A 23,613-nucleotide genomic window follows, 5' to 3' on the forward strand; every position below is an offset into this window, starting at 1 on the left:
AAAAATACCTTTAGTTGAAGCACTATTCCTGATAGATCAGGCTAGTGATCAATAATTAGAAATCAGATTTTTCTTTTATTATCTGATATAATAACAGTGAAGCCAACAGCTGTCTCCCTCTCTCAGTTTTTCTACAGGAAAAATAAAAAAATAAAAAAACAGCAAAGAATATTTCACAGTTCACTTATTAAAGATATGAAACCTCAGTGCTTATTAAATATCACTTTTTAGGCCGGTTGTTACACACGTATGCATGTGAATAAATATATATATATATATATATATATATATATATATATATATATATATATATATATATATATGTGTGTGTGTGTGTGTGTGTGTGTATATATGTATGTATGTATGTATGTATGTATGTATGTATGCATATTTGTTTGATAATGTTCACATTCCAAAGCTAAGAAAAAAAAATTATTAAAATTATTATTAGTTATTTTGTAATGTTTAGCTTGTGTTTTATATGTTAAACTATTGATTTCAGATACACAAAACCAATATCTTATTAGATTAAAAGTGCAACAGGTTGCATTCCTTTTATTGTGTATTGTTTCAATATTTGTAAACCCTATTCTATTGCATGCATAAATACATGCTCACTAGTAAAAAAAAAAAAAAAAAAAAAAAAAAAACAAACAAAAAAAAAAACAAACAAAAAAAAACAGTAATCTAATTTGTACAAGATGTAGGAGGAATAATTTAAAGATATTTTAATGGTAAATAAAATAATTATTACAGAGAAGAAATACAAAGAATATTTTCAGCAGTTAAAAATTTAAAAAAGAAATATTTAAAGTTTTTAGTTGGCAACAAGTAAATGATGGAATTGGTTGTTATATGCAGGATTGCCTATGTTGCTCAGAGCTTCTATGAAAGACTTACGACTGTCTGGGAGTAAAGGGTTGCTAGGACTTAAAGTGTTGGGCATAAAATCAGTGAAGGGCAAGCTGCCATGAGCTGGAGACAGTTGAAAAGGGTTTGAAAGTGGTGACTGGTAAAAATCCCGAAGAGTCAAACCAGTTGATGATGGAGAGGGCAAAGGTGGTTGAGGAGATGATTGGTGTGGTTGTGTTTGAGAATTTCCTGGTTGTAAGAGAGTCTGATTGAGTTGTTGGTGGTGAGGTAGTGGAGAAGTTGCTGTCACATCATGGGAGGGTACTGGTGAGAGCAGAGTTGACTGAGAAGCAACTATTGGTTTTTGATTCACAGATGCCATATATCTATGATGTGGATGCTGCACTTGCTGTTGCTGTGGTTGTTGATGGTGTTGCTCAAATAAAAATTCAATCCTTGGATCACGGGGAGAGAGAGATCTGGGTCGGGTGGCCAGTGTTGTGCCAGGGGCTGATGAACCTGGGCTAGGGTGACCAAAACCCATGCCAACTCGAAGTGCAGAATTAGCTAAAGTTGGTGAAACACCAACTGCAGGTACATTTGTTTGGGGAGCAGGTCCAATTAGACTACCACCAGTAGGGGTCACTGGTGAAGACTGGAGGGATGAACCAGCAGCTCTTTGTCGGAAGTAGTTTCGAAATTCAATAGGAGATAATCTAGTTGGACGTTTCACCTGGCTCTTCAGTTTGGTTGAGCCAAACTTAGTCTGTGCAAATGATGAAGCTGTGAATTGTGGAGATGTCAGGTTTGGTTTGGTTAGAAAAGATGTAGGCCTTGAGGCAATGACAGGAGTAGCACTGGTAATGACCGGACTTGACAGCTGACAAGATGGGACAGTTGCAGAAGGAGAAACTGAAGCTGCAGCAGTTGAAATGTTAGTATTACTTGAATTGTTAGCATTGTTACTGGTGGTGTTGGTACTGTTGTTGTTGTTGTTGTTGTTATTATCATTGTTATTATTATTATTATTATGATTATTAATGTTGTTGTTGTTGTTATTAGATATGGACAAATTAGATATGGCAGCAACTGTAGTAGAAACAACTTCAGGAGATGGAGCATGAACAACAGTAACTGTTGTTGAACCAGGAGCCTGATTACCAACTGTGGACATATTAGTACTTGCAGCTGAATTGAAGAGAGTAGTGGACGGGGAAGCGGCTGTACTCCAACCAGCAGGTGAAGTTGGGGATGACGGAGATAGACTTAAACTACTCAATGAAGATGATACAGAATCTATTGGCTTAAAGCACTGAGCTTCTGGGTTGAAGCCTTTGTTTGCTGCCTGTACTTCATGATCAACAGTATCAAGAAGTTCATCATCTTTCTTGTCACTATATAAAATTTTGACAGTGCCTTTCTCGCTAAGACGGTATGACACTTCAGACGGATCAATCCAAAGAGTTAAATCAGCTGGTAGATAACTTCTGACTTCACCAATCTCTAAGCCGCTTCCATAAACAGCCTTCTCAATATCAGGATCGACTTTTTCTCCATTAACTCGAATACATCGGTAGGCTGAACCCTTATTGGGTCGTTCAGGATACCAGTGGCCATTAAATTTTGTTTTCATACGCTTTTCAAGTTCATGACCAAACATATCCACACGTCGTCGGGGAAGTTTGTTGTAAAGATAGGAAATAATGAAGTTAAGAGCTACAGACACTTCAACATGCATGTTTTAGTTCCTTGGTAACACTGTCAAAAATTCAATGCAAAATCTTGTTTAGATTGTTGTCTGTTATTCTTCACTTTGCTCCTTTGGCAAGTTAAATAAACTTTTTGCAAAAAGTTTTATCACGTTCTCCTGAAAATAGACAAAGAAAAAAGAAAATATAGATTTTTACAACTAAATTTGTACAGTACGAAGGGAAACATGTGCAATATACATCTGTTTAATAACTCCATTACACAGACATATCAACACTGTCAATTTTAAATGCAGTCTGTCATACATGGGGATACATACCAGTTACATTCATATGTATGTATGCATGTATATATATGTGTGTTTGAGTGTGTGTGTGCATGTGCACATGTATGAATAAATATTCATCTTAATATTCAAACATCAAATTATTTCATTGTTTTATTTTTTGTCCAACTTCATGCCAGCATAAAGAAAGAAATACTAAAATGATATGGATATGTCCACATACAGCCAAATTCAAAATTTCATATTCAACTCCTGGAACATTCAGTATTGTCACTCAACCTGCTAGAAATAGTAATTAAATTTTCTTCACAAACTAACCCGCTATCATAAAAGAAAGTCAAGGTCCATATTAGCTCATATAGTCCTTAATGTACTCTTTTAAAAGACAGGTTGGTCACAGCTAGAATGCTTTGATCATAAATCTGCACCATTAAAGGTAACCTGATGTTAAACAACAGCAATAACCATACATTTTCTCTTGGTTGTTATATAATTTATAATGACTTTTTTATTTAGAACTTTGAAGTTTAACTCTTTTTTTCTTTTCTACTATTTTTATGTTTTTGTTTCATTGAATCCTACATTTAGTTATAGATTTGAGCAAAGACTTGCAAAGTAAGTTATTGAAATATATAGTATGCTACTGATGCTGAATCATTCAAATTAACTAAGAGCACAGAGTTCATTATTCAATGACCAATAGATGTTTATATGTAGCTGACTTTTCAAATAGTTTTAATGGAGTGCAAAACTAAATAATTTTGAAAGAGCAACAAAAATTAATTGCAATTTGAACTAATGGGATTTAGTTTAAGAGGCTTTTGGAGATGATACCAGCAAAGACTGAAGTGAAAGAATACCACATGTTCAATGATTAACAGTCAAAACTTGTGTATCATCATCATCATCGTTTAACGTCCGCTTTCCATGCTAGCATGGGTTGGACGATTTGACTGAGGACTGGTGAAACCGGATGGCAACACCAGGCTCCAGTCTGATTTGGCAGAGTTTCTACAGCTGGATGCCCTTCCTAACGCCAACCACTCAGAGAGTGTATATTTTTACCAATTCAGTAAAATCAATGCCAATTTTAATGACATACACAAAGTGTCTTCAAATATGAATCAAATATCTTAATTTTTTTTCATAGAAAATTTCATGATGAAAATTAAGTCTAGGCCTACCATTAAAAACTGTGGAAGGGTGGCAAAATACATTCAGAAAGTAAATAATGGATGTTGTTGGAATTAGAAGTTTTCTGGAGGTGATTTCAGCAAAGACCAAACCATAAGAATGCAACATATACAATGGTTAATAGGAGCTGCCTGAATATCTGTTCTTTTTGCTGAATTCAGTAAGAACATTGGAATTCTATAATGTGTAAACATTCTTGGCAGAGTGACAATTCATCTGAATGTTTTTGTAGAATACAGAAGAGATTGAACAGCTCAGCTACAGAATCTCACTTAAAACTGAATATGTTCATTTCAAATATCCTTTTTGTTGCCACAACTATTGCTACTAACCTTTCAATATATTAATTAATAATTTACTAAATAATGTTAATAATTTACTAAATTTTTATGTTATAATTGTTTTCTTCCCAACAGGTTTTTCTTCTATTTTTTGAAGCTATTTTGTATTACATTGCTGAAAAATGGAAAGAATTAAATAAGTAATATAGATGAATAAAAACGTTTTAAATGTTCACTATCCATTTCCTTTCATGTAAAAATTTTAGCTCTTGGGGATACTTTTCAATTAAAATTTCTTTACATTCAGTTATCAAAACATTATAAGTCTACTAAATGCTTCTGGTAATAAATATGGTCAAGATACTAAGATAAATCATTTGAAGTAGTCACTATAATAAACATAACACATGTAGATATGACTAAGCCATTGATTTTTTGTATGACACAGAGATAATTATGATTATTTCCTGAAGATTTCATATTAGGAATCCTGTTAAAACATGCAGTATAATTTTTGTGACATAGGAAAGTGATTCATTTTGTATGGACAAAACATAAAGAAATGCATGGAAATCTGATGAAGTTAGATGATGAGAACAGAATCAATAATTGCCATAAGCCAACAACCGTGGAATGACCAAAAGGATCTGGTAAAGGATATCCGAAATGATTTTGTGACAAAATTATTCAAATTAAATAAAGTGGTGATGTCATTCCATCCCTACACACCCCGGACCTTTTTAATCAATACCTGCTAGGAACAGAAACAAAACAAATAAAGAAAAAAGAGAGAGAAAAACTAAACAAAATCTACAAAGGAATTGCTAAGGTCAGCAAAGGAATAATAAATGAGTTTAAATCAAATACAATAGATGCTATCTTGTTAAGATAAATGGATAATGCACAACTGCTTCACCAGTTCAGATGTGCATTTATATACACCTATATTTGTGTTTGCTTGTGTTTGTGTGTATCAATGTATGTATATATGAATGCTTGTAAATATGGGTATTATACTTTGTAAATATATATATATATTCTTAACTTTTTATCTAGGAGTATGGGACTGTGCCTATGACATTTAGAGGGTCTCCAAGAAATACCTGAGACGAAATGAATGTATGAATGCACATGTACATAAAAGTGTGAATACATCATCATCATCATCGTTTAATGTCCGCTTTCCATGCTGGCATCGGTTGGACTGTTTGACTGAGGGCTGGTGATCATGCTCGGATGTGCTTTTAATGTTCCACTGGCACTAGGGCCAATCAGGCAGTACTGTCATCGGCCACGTCAGCAATTTTGATTTGTCTTCACTTGCCTCAATAGGTCTTCGCAAGCAAAGTTCATTGTCTAATGAATGAGGGGCACTCCTAAGTAGGCTGGTTACACCCACTGGCATAGGCTATGGGCCATGGTCTCACTTGGCTTGTCGGGTCTTCTCAAGCACAGCATATCTCCAAAGGTCTTGGTCACTTAGTCATTGCCTCAGTAAGGCCCAATGTACGAAGGTCATGCTTCACCACCTCATCCCAAGTTTTCCTGGCCTCTATAAGTGCATGGTATAAGCCTCCGTGTGTGCATGCAACACAGCGGGTAATTTACATATCCATCATATGAAACAAAGATTTGTGTTCAATATCCCCAAACTATAGATATGAATTAGGTTTCAAATACTTGTGGCTTCATACTTAAAGATTTATTAATGCTGGCCATTGAAATCAACCCTGATAGAGCTTACATGAAAAACTGCAGAATCATGTGTAAATCATTAACTATGGAGCTTTATATTATTGTTCCTAATTTTAACTCAAGACTAGCAATTACAAGGGAAGTACGCACAAGACTGGTATCATATTTTATTAACCCTGGAGGGGTGAAAAGTAAAGTAAATTTCAGTGGGATTTGAACACAGCGTGTAACAAGCCAGAAGTAATAACACAAGGAATTTTGTTTGATGTTGAAATGATTCTGCCAATCTACTACTTTTGGCTTGAGCTCTTAAAATTCTGCAAATTCACCACTCATCTAGCAAGAGTAGGTGATACACTTCATTTAACTCCCAGCTTAACATGACCACATGAATTGCTGCTAGCATTTGGGCTAGGTCTCTGGTCTAATAATAATTTTCTCACTTTCTGCTAACAGCTTTGGAGGCCCTGGAAAGAGTCACTCTTACTGCTTTATCTCTTCTGACAAAGCAATAAAAAAAAATGTCATTCTAATTTATTCCAATGCTATCAGTTTATTTGACTTAGAGCAACAAAGTCATTATATTGATTAAGAAATTTTGATGTATGTTTTAAGTGACTTAAATTAATGCATGATGACTCAGATGTGTACCAGGTGCAACTAAAAACTTCACCTGGTTTCATTTCATGACATTACTTGATGATGATGATGATTATATATATGTAAATGTAATTATATATATATACATATATACATATACATATATATATATATATATATATATATATATATATATATATATATATATATATATATATATAGCTGTGAGATTAAGATGCTTGCTTCTCAACCACATGGTTCATGGTTCAGTCCCACGTTACAGCACTTTGTTAGTGGAATAGGATAGATGGAAACCCTGTAGGTCATCAGACATATTTAAGGTCCAACCTTGTCATGGGGTTGACATTCATAATTCATTTTATCACTCCTCAGAGATATTTTGCAACATATAATCCTTCAGGTTACAAACAGATGAATGCTTTTAGCAAAGTAGGATGATGCAATTCTCTCTCTCTCTCACACACACACACACACACATACACTCAAATAATGTCAGATGAATCGACATTTCAGTAATAATAGGCATCAATTTGCAAGGTTAACATGTAAAAAACAGAGGTCTAACTTATGAAATTTTTATGCATTTAGTGAACAAATTTCAATTCCAAATGAGAAGATGAAACCAAATCAAACTTGTAAAGCAAAGAGCATGTTCAAGCAAACTGACTAAAAACATTATAGGGGTTTAATGTATCGATGCTGAAAGGATGAAAGGCAAAGTGAAGCCCTGTTATGTTTGAAATCAGAACATATTTTCAGAACATATTTTCATGACCTCAGCCAAGTGACTGAAACAAGTGAAGGATGAAAGGTATATTGAATGAGAATTAAATACCAAAAGTTATTTGAGGTTTCAAATGTTCTGGTTACATCAGTGCCATCAATACCTTTGTATGCATATTTAAAATTTATCAGCTGACATGTTTGAGAAAATTCTTAAGCTAATTATTTCATCACAGTTGCTCATTTCCATATTTTGATCGTATGATAAATGTTCCAATTTCTGCAGATGATGGGATTATTAATTAAATGCACTTTATAGAATAAACTTACAAATATAAAATAAAATTATATGGGAAGATAGCATTTAGTACTTAACGTTTCTGATATCAATCCATCTGAGAACACTTTTGGCTTTGTAATATAAACTTTCAGCTTCAAAGTGATTTAAATTAAAACCTTCCAACAAAATTTCATTTTTGTTTTGTTCCAAACACCAGCTCAACAAAGACAAACTTATTTTACTAAATTATTTATTTTCAGAATTAATCAGAAGGAAGGCAGTGTATTTCAAAAGAAATAGGGTAACAAATTTTCTCGCTCTTGCTCTGTGTCAAGCTAAATTTCTTATTTCTTTGTTGCCCACAAGGGGCTAAACATAGAGGGGACAAACAAGGACAGACAAAGGGATTAAGTTGATTACACCGACCCTAGTACATAACTGGTTCTTAATTTATCGACCCCAAAAGGATGAAAGGTAAAGTCGACCTTGGCAGAATTTGAGCTCAGAACGTAATGGCAGACGAAATACCACTAAGCATTTCGCCCGGCGTGCTAACGTTTCTGCCAGCTCTCCACCTTTTTTTGCCCAGCATGCTAACATTTCTGCCAGCTCGCTGCGTCAAGCTAAATTTCTGTTTAGGTTTTTATTTGATAGCTGCACTTTTAAGCTTTAGAACTTGCCACTGGCTACATGTCATATAGATAGCTACTTGTGTTTAAACAATCATATATAAATCTAGATATACATATTCTACCTTCTTCAGTCAGATATTTAATAAAATTTCTTTGACACACAGATGTATCACAAACGTTTAACACCTTTCTTACCAAATTTTATTGCAATACTAAATAAATAATAGTATTCATAATGTTTCTGTTTTTGCAGGATACTCTCTTCTACTTTGTGTTATGTTCTCTGTATGCCATAATTAGTGCAGTGAATTGACAAGAATCATTAGATCACTGGACAAAATACCATATAGTATTAGCTCTAACTCTTTGTCCTGAGTTCATATTCTGCTGAGATTAACTTTCCTTTTCTCCCTTCCAGGGTTGACGCCACAAAGTACTAGTGAAGTACCGTTGACCGATTTAACTGATTAATTCCTCTCCTGTTAAATTTCTAACCATGTCGTATCCTAAAAATCATTCTCTGTGTATCATATCAGTAACACCACCTTTCTTTTACTACTGCACTTCATGTTTTCATACTTGTACCATTTAAGTTGTTTATGCTACCCAGTAGCTAATGGTCAATTTGAATTCTTTCTATTTGAAGAGATATGGGCTTCAGAGTAATTCAATTAAAAGCGAAAGCACAGACTGACACAATGCTATCTACCCGAGTTTCAGCCGAGCACTTGAAGATGTAACAAAGTCCTTAGCTCAATTCTTATCAGCTTATTGTGAAGTGCTAACATTTGTTTGATTAAGGGCAAACATTACTTGATAATTATGCTGATTATCACTGTGGTTTTAATGACATATAAATGAGAGGTCAAAGCTAATTAGATTAAACTGATGCCAGTAAGCCTGGTACACAGATCATTCATACTTCAATACAGATATCTAAGTGTTCACTAAGAAAAATATCTTTCCTCATCTCAGATTACCTGACAAGAACATAGATAAAAGCTAAATGGATAAATTAGCCTACAATAGATTAACTTTCCTTCACAGAAAATCAATCTCTTACAGTTTAAGGATAAAGGAAATAGAGATAAGGAACTAGCAACCTTTGCAGCTTTAGAAAAACTCTGTAATCATATACCAAACCTACTAGTTCTTTCTTGTCATATACTTGTACTATTTGGGCTGATAAGGAAGAAACATTAGCAAAGTTTTCATGAGAGGATTATATCTTACTTCTAAGAGACACACTGTCAATCTGATAAATGGAGTCCTCTCTTACAATGTCATATATTTTTAATACATTTCTGAACTATGACACTATTGTCAGGATGTGACTTATTCATTGAAAGACAGGTTTTAGTGATGAAATATGAAATATTAAATGAGAGGTACTTTACCAACAAATGTATTTTGAAAAGTAAAATGTTTCAATGGCTGAGACATGATTTTTTATTCTATCCCAAGTACTTTTCTGACTCTCTAGTAAAAAGAATTTCTATTTGCTTCCATTTAAATGAAAAACAATTACAATGCTACTTAGGGAAATTACTTAATGAAGAGGAAATTCTACTCATCAGTTAAATATTGACTATTTTTAAGTACTGACCATGAGAATCCTTTAGGCAAATAAAATTAACTAATCATTTTAAATTATAAAGAATAAATGTTATACTCTAAATTTTTAAAACTTGAATTGATTCTGCACTGAATGCTTAAATTAAGATTGATTTCAATTGGTTAGATGAAGGGGACCAAGAAAGCAATTTTTACATCACGGTTAAAGACATTACAAAAAGGAGAAGCCCCTTAACTAAGACCTCTGAATAAATCAGAGTCTTGTGATTCATTTTCTCTAGCCTTCAGATTGGTTATCTTAAATTGTATTAGATCTCCAGTCGTGTCTTTCTCTCCTTTGTCTCACCATTATACAGGATTCTACTATATTCTTTCAATCCTTATTGATAACCTGCTTATGTATGTATTAAAACATTGCTTGGTTTTAACCTTCACCAACCTTTTGCCTTCACACTGTAAGTCAACTTGATTCAACTGTTCAGTGATATGGTATTTGCTTACTAGATGTCCACAAGTGGATCACATACAAACGAAACTAGTACTAAACCTGATTTTAGAGCTGTTTCTATCCCCTGTGCTAATATGTTATTGTGACAGACATTAATTTTTTTAAGTCTTTGAAATGCTGACAACACTTTGTCAGCAACTGAATCCAGAATCATAAAGTACCACACAGCTTTGTCTATCATTATTTTACCTGTATAAGAGAGAAATGGGAATATAATTGTATGCCACCACACACACACACATATATATATATATACATTGGTTTATTTTCTTATGTCAAGTTATATATAAAAAAATTTAACATTAAACAGAAGGATTACTCAGTACTTTTTAGTAGAGTGTTTGGTCTTTTTGTTTTATTGCAGAGGCAGTAACTTAACCACCTCTGTTGTGCCTGGGCTGTTTCCAAAAGCAAGTGCCTAGCTCCAAGTACACTAACCACCTCTCCTCTTATGGATACACCACAATGGAAAGACAAGCAAATATATTCATAGCATCCATGGAACTCCAAGAGATGCCAGATATTGGCTACGTATAACTGTATATAACTGTTTTAGGGTTCCTCCAACTGGAATTGTTGTAAGGTGTTTGCTTAATTTTTTATAAATTCTCAATAACTTACCCAAGGCAGCAGGGGTTTATTATCATAACAGGTATGGTTTGTGCAGAGCCAGTCCTTTAAACTTCAGTTGGTCTGATGCCATAAACCCAGTAGTTGTCAGGATGCAAGATTTATATGGAGTTATCTTTCCATAGTTGGATTACTAGAGAGCTGAAAAAACTCATCTGTGTTGGGTTTGTTGGTGAGTGACCTTCTGGAGGTAAATCATGGTATGTTAATTACCCCAAAGCTAGGATCCTAACAAGTGCCACTACTTCAGGTCAGAATACACTTAGCAGTTAAGTGGTGGTTCACACTCCTTAAAGTCCTGGAGTTCTTAAACTTTTAGATGCAGCTTAAAATCATACTCAGGAGAGTACGTATTTATTAGCATTTACAAAGAAAAGATAGACAGTGAGTTTGAAGTGTTAACTTGCTCACCTTCACAGTCTGATGAAGGTGAGAAAGTCAAAACTTCAAAGTCACTGTGGTGTTTTGCGAAATTTTTCTGGAGAACATTATTTTTCTGTGTGGTTGGGTCGTTGATGACCTCATTCTAGCATATTGGATGCCCACCTAGTGGTCATCCCTTATACACGTATATATATATATGTATATATATATATGCACCATATTCTTTAACAAGTATAATGTTTACAGTGACTGCAAAGTTTTGTCCAGTTAAGTGTCATCAGGCTGTCTCATGATGGGTTCACTAGATGAAACTTCGAAATCACTGTCAATAAGTTTCTTGTTAAAGAATAATAAATTTGTATTCATAAAAAAGTGTTGAGTAATTGTTTTGTTAATGTAAAGTTTTCCCTATAACTTAGCAACTCAACATAAGAACATACATTTTATATATATATATTGTATTTGTAATCTAGTTTGACTCATGTAAGCATGGGAAAATAGATACAATGATGATGATGACGATGACGTAACACTTGTACTCGGTACACTATTCTCATGCACTCAATTGGATCTGTCCACATACACAGGTCGTTGCATATTCAAGCACATGTATCGATGTAGACACACACAAAAACAATGTCACTATATATACACAAAAAAACTTGCATATAGATTAAGAGACAGATAAACACATCCATGCAATTACTTTTTGTACAAACACACACACACATACATACATACATACATACATACATACATTTTATTGCAATACACACTTCTGGAGCAGTGTGCATACCAGTCTGTACATGTATGTATATCAATCAATTACCCGTAGACATCATAGACATATAACATATACATACGTCATTCACTCTGTCCTTCCTTTAATATCTGTGTGTGTGTGTGTGTGTGTGTGTGTGTGTGTGTGTGTGTGTGTATTATTTCATAGTAGTGTCAGTTGTATCAAGCTTTTACAGCTTAGCCATTCAATAAAGCTGAAAGAAGATTCTAATTAATTTTCATGTATTATTTACCCTCTGTACTAGCAGAGTCAAGATTCCTGTTTGTTCTAAAGGCAAGATCAATGCACTATAATTATAGCAAATGAGCTTTTATGAATCACCACCAGAAGCTTTGGTTTGAATGACCTGTTCAGTATGAAAAGTCATAGGTGATCAGAATATAAGGGAATGTTTTATGTGTGTATCTGAATGAAATGCATGCATGCATACATACATACACATACACGATGTGTGTAAGTAGTAAGTTATTGAGTAGAGGAAGCAATCCGGGTTCAATTTTCACAGTACCGCCAGACAGGCCCTCGTGTCGGTGGCACATAAAATCACCCACTACACTCTCGGAGTGGTTGGCGTTAGGAAGAGCATCCAGCTGTAGAAACTCTGCCAAATCAGATTGGAGCCTGGTGTCGCCTCCTGGTCCACCAGTCCTCAGTCAAATCGTCCAACCCATGCTAGCATGGAAAGCAGACATTAAACGACAACGACAACGATGATTTACTCTGCCAATGGCTTTTGGAAAGACTTCGACATTGCAAATCTCATTATACCACATTCTATAGATAATAGATCCTGTTAGAGTAACTGTTAGAAAAAGGTTGAAGCCTACAGAAGTGCCTGGGTTTTATATATGAATTATTAACATTGTTTTTATATCCATTTTTACATGCTCACATGAGTTGAATGGAACTTTGTTGAAGTGGATTTTCTACAGTCAGATGGCTTTCCTGTTGCTAACCTACATCTGCTTCTAAGTAAGGTAATGTTTTCCCTTAACCAGACATGTTTTTATGACAGAGACATTTGTTTATGACTATTATGTGATGTCAAAGCATGAAGACAGTCACACACACACACACACACACACAAACATGCACGCATGCAAGCCCACATACATACATACACACACACATACGTGCATACATACAATAGGCTTCTTTCAGTTTCTGTGTACCAAATCCACTTTGATCAGCTTGAGGCTACAGCAGAAGACTCTCACTCATGGTATCATGCAGTGGGTTTGAACCTGGAACCATGTGGTTGGGAAACAAACTTCTAACATTATTACAGCAACACTTGTGCCTATATATTTAATGCAATTTAAAATTAAATTGTATAACATAACTAGTATTTAGAACTTTGTGTGCATCCCTATTACTGAAAGAAAAAACTGCAATGGAGACGTATTGCAGTGTCAGCTTAAATTTCACTGGTTTTGATAGAGTACAAAGAGGAAAGAAAACAAAACTGGAGAGATTCTGAGGGCCCAAGGCATGCATACAAACAAACATGCATATATATATATATATATATATATATATATATATATATATATATATATATATATATATATGATTTCCTCGCTGCTGTTATAACTTTGAAAAATTAAAAATTAAAAACCTTGAAATATATATATATATTTTTAAAAAATAACATTGATAATTAATCGATATTAATTAATATATGATTAATTACCAGATTTTATAATTATATATATATATATATATATATATATATATGTATATATATACATATATATATATACATATATATATATATATACATATATATATATATATCAGGTTGTGTGACAAAAGGTCGCTTCCAGCCACATGGTTCCATTTTCAGTCCAAATTGTGAGGCAACTTGGACAAGTGTCTTCTATTGTGGCACTGTGCTGACCAAAGCCCTGTGAGTGGATTTGGTGAACAGAAACTGGAAGAAGCTAGTCGTGTGTGTGTGTGTGTGTGTGTGTGTGTACATATGTGATTGTGTATATTTTAGTATCTCCTTGTCTTGACATTGCATGATAGCTTGTAAAATGATTGTTAGAGTCATAGTCATTCAAGCAGTGTCATTTATTTTCAATATTCTGTGAGAACATGTTTGGCCATGGGGGAAAAATTACTATGCTTGGTAACAGGTGAGGGTTGGTAACAAGGTAGGGAATCAGGTTGTAAAAATTCCACCTCAATAAATTGTTAAACCCATGCAAGCATGGAAAAGTGGATATCAAAAATGATTATGATGACAATATACACCTTATAACAGAGTCTCTGAAAAACTTACAGAAGTAATTGCAGACATGAAACCTCAGGATAAACTTGGAGTAGACCAAAGTTTTATTAAGTACAGAGAAAGAAATGACTTTGCAGCTCTCAAAGAAACTGGTATGCTTGATATGCAGGAATATGTGGTTTGATTGTTATTTCCAGGTGTTTCCTTATAGTTCAAATGAAGTACTTTTATTAAATTGTGCAAACTAGCATCCTATCCAGGGAGAATATATACACCACAGAATCCAGGAAACAGGCCTTATGAGGCTATGGCTCAAGAAGGACCTTTGATCATTTTGTTTTCGTTTGTATGTAAGTTACTAAGAGATATTTCAATTGGCTCTCCTCTTCGTTTTAAAGAAAAACTTGAGAATGGAATCTCTTTGTGGATACCTATGTGGATACATTATATCCATGTATACTAGTGGCACAATTGTCAACACACCAGTGAATGTGTCAAAGGAATCTATTTGCTGATAAAAGCCACAACTATAAGAAAGAAGAGAACTTTGATCCAACTCTTACATCATTTATATATAATAAAACATCAGCAGATTTAACTCTTTCGTGGCTATATTTCTAACAAGTAGTCTGTCCAGGTATTTCAGTTACTTTCCATTATGGTTTGTATTTTAGGATATTTTAGTAAAATATCTATAACTTTATAAACCATTATACTCAATGACAAGGTACCTTTGTAGTTCACAGGATACATTATAATTATTCTGTGACATAAACACAGAATAACATATATCGGTGTATTTTATATCAGTGTTGACCAATTGAAATCTAATGTTTTAAGATTTTGACTGAGATTTTAATATGAATGCTTTAGTACTGGTAGTTTCAGGTGGGTTGCTATAAAAAGATGTTAAGTAATGACAATAGCAATCTATAAAAGAGGCCTGAATAACTATGACTGATTAGGTTTTAAGATCTTCCCATAGAAACATCACTGAAACATGTCAGTTATAATAATACATTGGGCTATGAATATAAATATTTAAAAATCAAGCAAAGCCATAATTAGTTGACCTCAACAAGATATTAGGCTGGTTGGTGTAATGATGCAATGCTAATAAATATAATGACTGTAACAAGAGATGCAAATAGTAGAATAAATTATAGGTTAGTTAATACAGTAGCATATGGAAGCTACCGAGCCATCTGGCCTTAATATAAATAGAGTACATTTTAATATTATTTCATAAAATCGATGCCATGTCTTTAAATAAGAACATTAATAAAGGTTTTTATATAGGAGAGAAGAGGTGAAATATAAAAAGAAAATAAATGTATTAACTTCCTAACTATTGGTGTTATGAAGATGTGTAGTTAATTGAATCAATCCTAGTATCTTAATAGTAACTATTTCAAGGACAGCACTCCACTGATATTTATCCTTAACCATATCTCCGCTGTGCACCCCATTCCAAATGTCCATCTCAATCCCCATCTCTATCTATCTATATCACTGTCACACTCCTTTCACGCGCTTACCTACTCACCTACCCTTTCTCTTTCTCTATACCTATTCTTTATCTAATATTCACCATGTATTATTACTATCTCTGTCTTTTCAGTAGAGGAAGTCATGTACCTCCTATTTAGTAAGGTACCTGTTCCTGTCCTCTCTATCATACTTTCCCCTTCCTCAGTATTATACCCCAACTCAGTTTAGGGGTCTTGCAAGTGCTGAGTGACCTCATTAGTGTTGGTGTCACAAGAAAAGTATCCAGTACATTCTGTAAAGTGATTGGTATTTGGAAGGTCATCCAGCCACAGAAACCTTGCGAAAGCACAACACTGGAGCTTGGCAAAGTCCTGTGACTCATTGGTCTTTGTTGAAACATCCAAACCATTCTACCATAGAAAATGGACATTCAATGATGAGGATGATGATCCCCAAAAGGGAAGAAGGTGACGATGACTTCTAAGAGCATTTGAACTCAGAATATAGGAAAAAGTAAAATGAAAAGTTGTAAATTGTTGTTTTGCCCTGATGAAGTATACCTATGATGATAAAAAGACATTCCAGTTGGAACCTTCCTTTTCTTTTTTATATATGCAGCTAGGATACATTGGCTAATGTTAGCCAATGTATTCTTACTTTTTTAATACACTGGGATTGGATTTCAAGGAGATTTGGCTACTATTTCTAGCAGAATGAGTGACTGAACAAAAGCTGCTCTCTTGTTGGCTCCAGTCTTAGGAGCAAGACTCAAATACTGTAGGTTATTCAACTTGGTACACTATCAATTCTGCCTGTCCCCATTACGATGTAATAATAATAATAATAATAATAATGATAATAATAATAATAATGGTTTAAAATTTTGCACAAGGCCAGCAATTACAGAATAGTGGGCAAGCTGATTACATCAACACCAGTGTTCAACTGATACTTATTTTATCAACCCTGAAAGGATGAATGGCAAAGTTGATGGTGACAGGATTTAAACTTAAAAATGCAAAGAGTTGGGAGAAGCATTTATTCGGATTCAGTAATATTTCTGCCTAACCACTGCCCCCAATGGTTTCTAAGCAAGGAACAAAGCCAGTAATTCTTAGAAAAGGTGCTTAGTTGATACCACTGGTCCCAGTATTTGACTGCAACTTTATTTCATAAATCTTGGAAGGATGAAGGGCAATGTTGACATCAGCAGAAATTGAACTCAAAACATAAAGAGTTGGAACAAATACCACAAGGCATATTTTTCTGATGCTGTAAGGGTTCTGACAGTTCCAACTGAGCAGATCAACGATGAGGGAGATGGTAAGGAAGTGATTTGAAGAAGGCTTGGTTGCCATTGACTTGTTGGTGTAGTAACTGGTTGCTATACTGGGAAAGCAGTGCCCCTTCCTCTTCACAGGTTGTCTGAAACTGATGAGAAGGAGGGAAGAAGATATCCTCAAACCAGAGAATTGGCCTGAATGCTTACAATAGAATAGACTCTGCTAAAGGAACCCAAAGTGTTAAGTAGACTTGCTAAATGTTAAACATGGTGATGGATTAATTCTACAACATAAGCAGGTATGGTGGGATTTGAACTAAGAATGAAGAGAGCCATGATAAATACTACAAAGCACTCAGATTGATGTTTTTATAGTTCCATCAAACGTCCACTGTGGAGCAGTGCATTTTTTTTTTATCAGTACTAGAAGGATGAAATGCCAAGTTGGCCTCAGCAAAATTTGAACTCAGAGTTCCAGAATAAATATTACAAAACCCTGCCAGTTTGATGTATGTGTGTGGGTGGGTGGGTGATGGGTGTATGTGGTTGTAAGTCCAAGGATTATGATGTTTCTCAACAGGCTCTGCTCTTAGAAGCTTTTCAACCAACTTATATTGTTCAAATATGAAGAAACCAGAAGTCCTTAACAGACAAGAAAAAAGAGCTAACATTATTTTTCAGTGAGTAATAGTTGGTCTGATTGCAGGAATGCAATTTTAGGATTGATTATATCCTTGTTCTTCAGGATCATAATTAGGCCAAAAAAATACTGCTTAGGCTTAATCCTCAGTCAAGTAAATGATATCACAATGGGTCATCTTGTAGTTGGCATTTCCTGTTTCTAATTATATAACAATGTCATGCAATAAATATTGCCCTTAAATTTGTTTATAAAAGTAATTTTATTACTTATCTGAAAAGAGCTATCAGCCAATGCACAATTAAATAAGCAGTAGAAGCTGCAAGATGAGAGAAATGAAAAGTTTTGTGGCTATAACATCAAAACATTTTTGTTTTAATATTTCTACTTTCAAAGGCAGCGAACTGGCAGAAATGTTAGCACGCCGGGCAAAATGCTTAGCAGTATTTCATCTGTCTTTCCATTCTGAGTTCAAATTCCACTGAGGTCAACTTTGCCTTTCATCCTTTCAGAGCCGATAAATATTAAGTACCAGTTGTGTACTGGGGTCGATATAATCCCTCAAAATTTTGGGCCTTGTGCGTAGAGTAGAAAAGAATATTTTTACTTTCAAAGACGGTGAGCTGGCAGAAACATTAGCACGCCGGGCGAAATGCTTAGCAGTATTTCATCTGGCTTTACGTTCTGAATTCAAATTCTGTTGAGGTCAACTTTACCTTTCATCCTTTCAGGGTCGATAAATTAAGTGCCAATTGCATACTGGGTGTCGAGCTGATCAACTGGCCCCCTCCCCAAAAATTTCAGGCCTTGTGCCTAGAGTAGAAAAGAATATTTTCTACTTTCAAAAAGTTGGCAAGAAGAATAGTTAGCATACAGGGTAAAATGCTTTCATTTGTCTTTATGATCCGAGTTCAAATTTTGCTGAGGTTGATGTTGTCTTTCATCCTTTCGGTGTCAGTAAAATAAGTACCCGTTTGAATGCTGGAGGTTAATGTAATTGACTTAACCACTTCCCTGAAGTTGCTGGCCTTGTGCCAAAATTTGAAATCAATTTTAATACTTTCAAATATGTTCTGTTCATAAGTATATCATAAAAACACCAGAAACAAAGTCCTCTAAGTATTAATAAACATACAATCATTCTAGATTGTACCACTGGAAAGCTATTTGATTGATTAGCATGAAATCTCTCACCAACATATTTCACCTTCAGGCCCATTTTGCTGTTTCTACCACTACCACTATGGTTTCTGGTCAGCAGAGCTGACTGATTTTTGCCACTTTTGCTCAAAGTTACCTTGTTCATTTGTCAAAGCTCTTTTCATTCCCATATTTTCTCCCTTCTCCCAGCCCTGCAATAATCACTTTCTCAAGTCCTTTACTCCCCATTCAGGTTTTTCCTTCACCATCAACTTGCGGTCGTTTATGAAGAACATTAATTGTGTCAATCTAATTAATCTCAGAGTTTGTGAAAGCCAAGGATAAAGCTTCTTCTTGTAGCCCAAACTATAAAATAGATGCAATTCAGAGTCCTTATGAAAGTATACTTCCTACAGAAAAGAATCAGCTCTTAAAATGGCATTTATTAAAATAAAACTCACAGTGATTCTAACAGTTATCCAATCAATTTATCACTTAATCAATATTTAATCATATAGACACACAAACAAATCATCATTATCATCAGTTCATGTACACATTTTTATTCTGGCATATGTTGGACTTCTGTTCATTGTTTTATGGTTTTAGGTAATGTTTTATGGCCAGATGCCATTTCAGTCATGAATCCTTTTAGTTACCTTTTATGGTACATAGTGTAGCTAGCTATTCAAAAAAAAAAAAAAAAAAAAAAAAAAAAAGGAAAAACCCAGCATACACAAATAACCATACATGTAATCTGAAACTCAAATTGCTATCCAGAAATAGGTATTTTACATTAGTCCATTTTGGCTCCTATTGCTTCACTGACATTGCTCTCATATTTGACAAACAATTTATATGCTTTAATTTGCTTGTCTATCTACCAAAGAATCCTATGACCTATATGCACTTCAGAGCTCTACCTATACAAATATCTAAATTAGAATATACTCCCATTATACATTTGTCCATATGTACTCTAACAATAGCTGTTTGTGTATACCAGATGTGTATGCCACAGACCAACGTATACATGTACTCAGTGGCGGACTAGGTCTAAAAACATTGGTTGCCAGGAGACTAAGGGAGCCCACCCACAACTACAATGCTATCATTTATTATTATTATTTTTTTTTTTTTTGTTAAAAGTACTCTTTTCAACTGTCTACAAACACAGCCAGGCTGAAATAATGTTTTCTTATAGAAGTGAATAAAAAATTCTCAAACTTGAAGGGATGGGCCCCTTAGGAACTAAGCATGAACCCCCATATATGGATTCTAATGGTGCAGGTGCCCACTTGACATCTGGCAAACTGACAAGCTGGCCAGTCCGCCACTGCTTATACTCTAGTCATAGCTGGTTACATACCAGTGTCTACATATACTATAATAGTAGGGATGCCTGCATATCAGTGTCTGTATATGCTTCACTCATAAAGTATACATGGATGTTTGGACAGCTGTGTGATTTAACCCTTTAGCATTCAGATTACTCTGTCAAATGTAACTCATTTATTCAAATTGTTTTGAATTAATGATACAGTATCTTTTAGCTTTGAGATTTCCATGATGTGATGGTTTAATTTTCAAAAAATATTGTAGGGTAGATGTTAGAGGCTGCATCTGACTGGTTTGAACATAAAGCATGTAGAATACTTAGGCTGGATATGGCCGGTTTGAACGCTAAAGGGTTAAGCACATGCATGAATGTTTGACCAGGTAGGACTGGAGTACACTTGAGTGTGGCTAGTATGACAGCCCACACACCAGTGTACTTCAGTGATATCTGGTCAGACATTCATAAGTATATTTAAATTACACATTTGTCCAGACATCAAAATGTATTTTAATCATATAAATATCTGTGTACTACAGTTACACTCTATGCATACATTGGTTTAACTTCAATAGAACATTTGTGTATATTCACCACCAATGTACTTTCTCCAGTCATACATCAATGCACACATAGGTATGTATACTTCAAACCATCCATCTACGGAAGGCCATTTTGATAACATTGGTTTCCAGACAACGCAATGCACTGGAGCCTAAAATATTTATTTATTGATGGCGAGCCACTGCACACAGACATTAGCACTGGATCCATAGATCCATAGAAACCATGGGCATCAACCCAATGTGTTCATGCCTTAAGATGACACTGCATCTATGTATACTTGCTAAGACCATACATAAATTCATGCATTAGAGTCTATGAACACTTCAATCATACACCAACAAACATTTTTGAATATGCTTAATTCCTCTCTACTTCAATCTGCACACCTGTTTGTATGTACTTTGGCTATATCTGCTCACACATGAATTTATGTCTTTTATGTACTTTAGTTGTGTTCCTACTCACTCATTAGTATTTATATGTATTTCAGTTATTTATATACTGCAGTTGTTTTCTTACTTATGGATCTTTTTTTTGATCTGTGTGATACCTATGCTATAATATTTTAAATGCTTGTATTGGCACAGAATCCTCTACTTTCCAGTCTTTGATTATTTATAAGCATATATTACTGATGAATAGAAGGTGACGGATATAAACAAGAAGAATTCCCTTTATACATGCATCTACTGATTCATATATATAAAAAAAAGAAGTCATTTTACAGGTTAAAACTCTTTCCTTCAGGCACAGAGTTGTTGAGTTGTGGAATAAACTTACAGACAAGGTAAAGGGCAAAGACCCCCTTCAGTCATGAATGACCATAGGATTGTACCAAGAAAGTTCCCCTCTGAGGCACAAGTACAAGTCTGGGCAAGGTTGTTTATGGAAGACCATCAGTTGCCCATGCATACCAGTCTCCCTTCTCCATACCACCAATGTTATCCTAGGGAAAGGCAAAAGCTGGTACAGCTTAGCACCAGTGACATCACTACTCATTTCTACAGTTGATTGAACTGGAGCAATGTGAAATAAAGTGTCTTGATCAAGAATACAACACACAAATTGGTCTGGGAATTGAACTCACTACCTCATGAGTGTGAGCCCAACACTCTCACCTCTGAGCCATGCATCTTCAAACTTACAGACAATGAATATTACAAAAGCATATTTCTTGAATGTTTACAAGTTCTAGATTGATGGAATAATGCAGAACTACAAATGCTTTGAGGAGCTATATTCAATTCCTTTACCAGTCAAGAGAATTGAGCTTCAGTATTGATCTCTTGATTTTGAGAAACCCTGTAGATATCATGGCAGTTGCCACTGCTTTAAGTGAATTGAACAAGACAACATAGGAGGTTGTGAAGACTAACTCATAGCTAAGCCAAAATGTATGTTATTATTTATAAAATGGTAGGGTTGTAAGCTGACAGAGAATCATTAGAGTGTCAGACATAATTGTTAGCAGCATTTCTTCCGAGTCTTTCCTTGCTGAGTTTAAATTCCATCAAAGCTGACTTTGTCTTTCATCCTTTTGAGGTTGATTAAATAAGTGGAGACATATGGCTCAGTGGTTAGAGCACCAGGCTCACAATCATGAGATAGTGTGTTCGATTCCTGGACCAGGTTGTGTGTTATGTTCTTGAGCAAGACACTTTATTTCATGTTGCTATAGTTCACTCAGCTGTAGAAATGAGTTGCAATGTCACTGGTATCAAGCTGTATTGGGCTTTGTCTTTCCCTTGGATAACATCGATGGTGTGGAGAGGAGAGGCTGGTACGCATGGACAACTACTGGTCTTCCATAAAAAACTTTGCTCAGACTTGTGTCTGGGGGGGGGGGCTTTCTAGGTGCTACCCTATGGTCGTATGTGACCCATCACTCTTTAGAAAAGTACCAGTCAATAACTAGGGTCGATGTGGGCTTGTACCAAAATTAAGAAGGATTATTGATAGAGTTGTAGAATGGTAGTGGATTGGCAGAATCGTTAGAGAGTTAAAGAAAATGTCTTACAGTATTTGCTCTTTTGTTGTTGTTTTTTTTTTTTGCATACCAAGTTCAAATCCTGTAGAGATCAATTTTGCCTTTCATCCTTGTACAATCAAGAAATGAGAACAATATATATTGATTGTTCCCTCTCTATCAAATACCTAGCCCTGGGACAATATGAGAATTCTAAGGCAGTGAGCTAGCAGAATCGTTTTCAGATTACAGGTCTCCAAGGTCAATACCAGACACAAATTAACTCACTCAAATATTCTCCTACCCCCAAATGAGTTGGTTTGTACAAAAGCAAATAAAAACTATAATGAAATAAATGAAATCATTATCTTCATCACACACACACACACACACACACACACACACATATACATGCATACGTAGAAGTATATACATACACACACTAACATACTGATGTGTGTGTATGTAATATATATATATATGTGTGTGTGTGTGTGTGTGTGTGCGTGTGTGTGTGTGTGTGTGTGTGTGTATGTGTGTGTGTGTGTGTACTCGTTTAGAACTGACTTGTAATGTTACTTTTCGTTCCTTTTTTTAAAAAACCTATACAAATAAATAAATGAACAGACATTAAATTATTTTCTCGGAAGAGAAAAGTTTCCAAAGGTAATAGTATAAACAGACAGAAAAAGAAAGAGAGAGAGAAAGTAAGAAAGAATGAGAGAGAGAGAGAGAGAGAGAGAGAGGGGGAGAGAGAGAAAGAGAGAGAGAGAGAGCTTAAT

At 34.8% G+C, this 23,613-nt stretch overlaps 1 protein-coding gene across 1 annotated transcript in view; it reads right to left on the reverse strand.

The window, feature by feature from the left end:
* Positions 1-704: 704 nt before the first annotated feature.
* LOC106880604 (uncharacterized) overlaps positions 705-23,613 on the reverse strand; it is a 33,664-nt gene continuing 10,755 nt past the window's right edge. Inside the window, exon 2 of the mRNA XM_014930617.3 lies at positions 705-2,719. Within this exon, the coding sequence (XP_014786103.1) occupies positions 818-2,590 (1,773 nt within the window). The 5' untranslated portion in view covers positions 2,591-2,719 and the 3' untranslated portion in view covers positions 705-817. The remainder of the gene's footprint in view (positions 2,720-23,613) is intronic.

Source organism: Octopus bimaculoides, chromosome 1 (genome assembly GCF_046866305.1).
Source record: "Octopus bimaculoides isolate indiv1 chromosome 1, ASM4686630v1, whole genome shotgun sequence".
Lineage (NCBI taxonomy): Eukaryota > Metazoa > Mollusca > Cephalopoda > Octopoda > Octopodidae > Octopus > Octopus bimaculoides.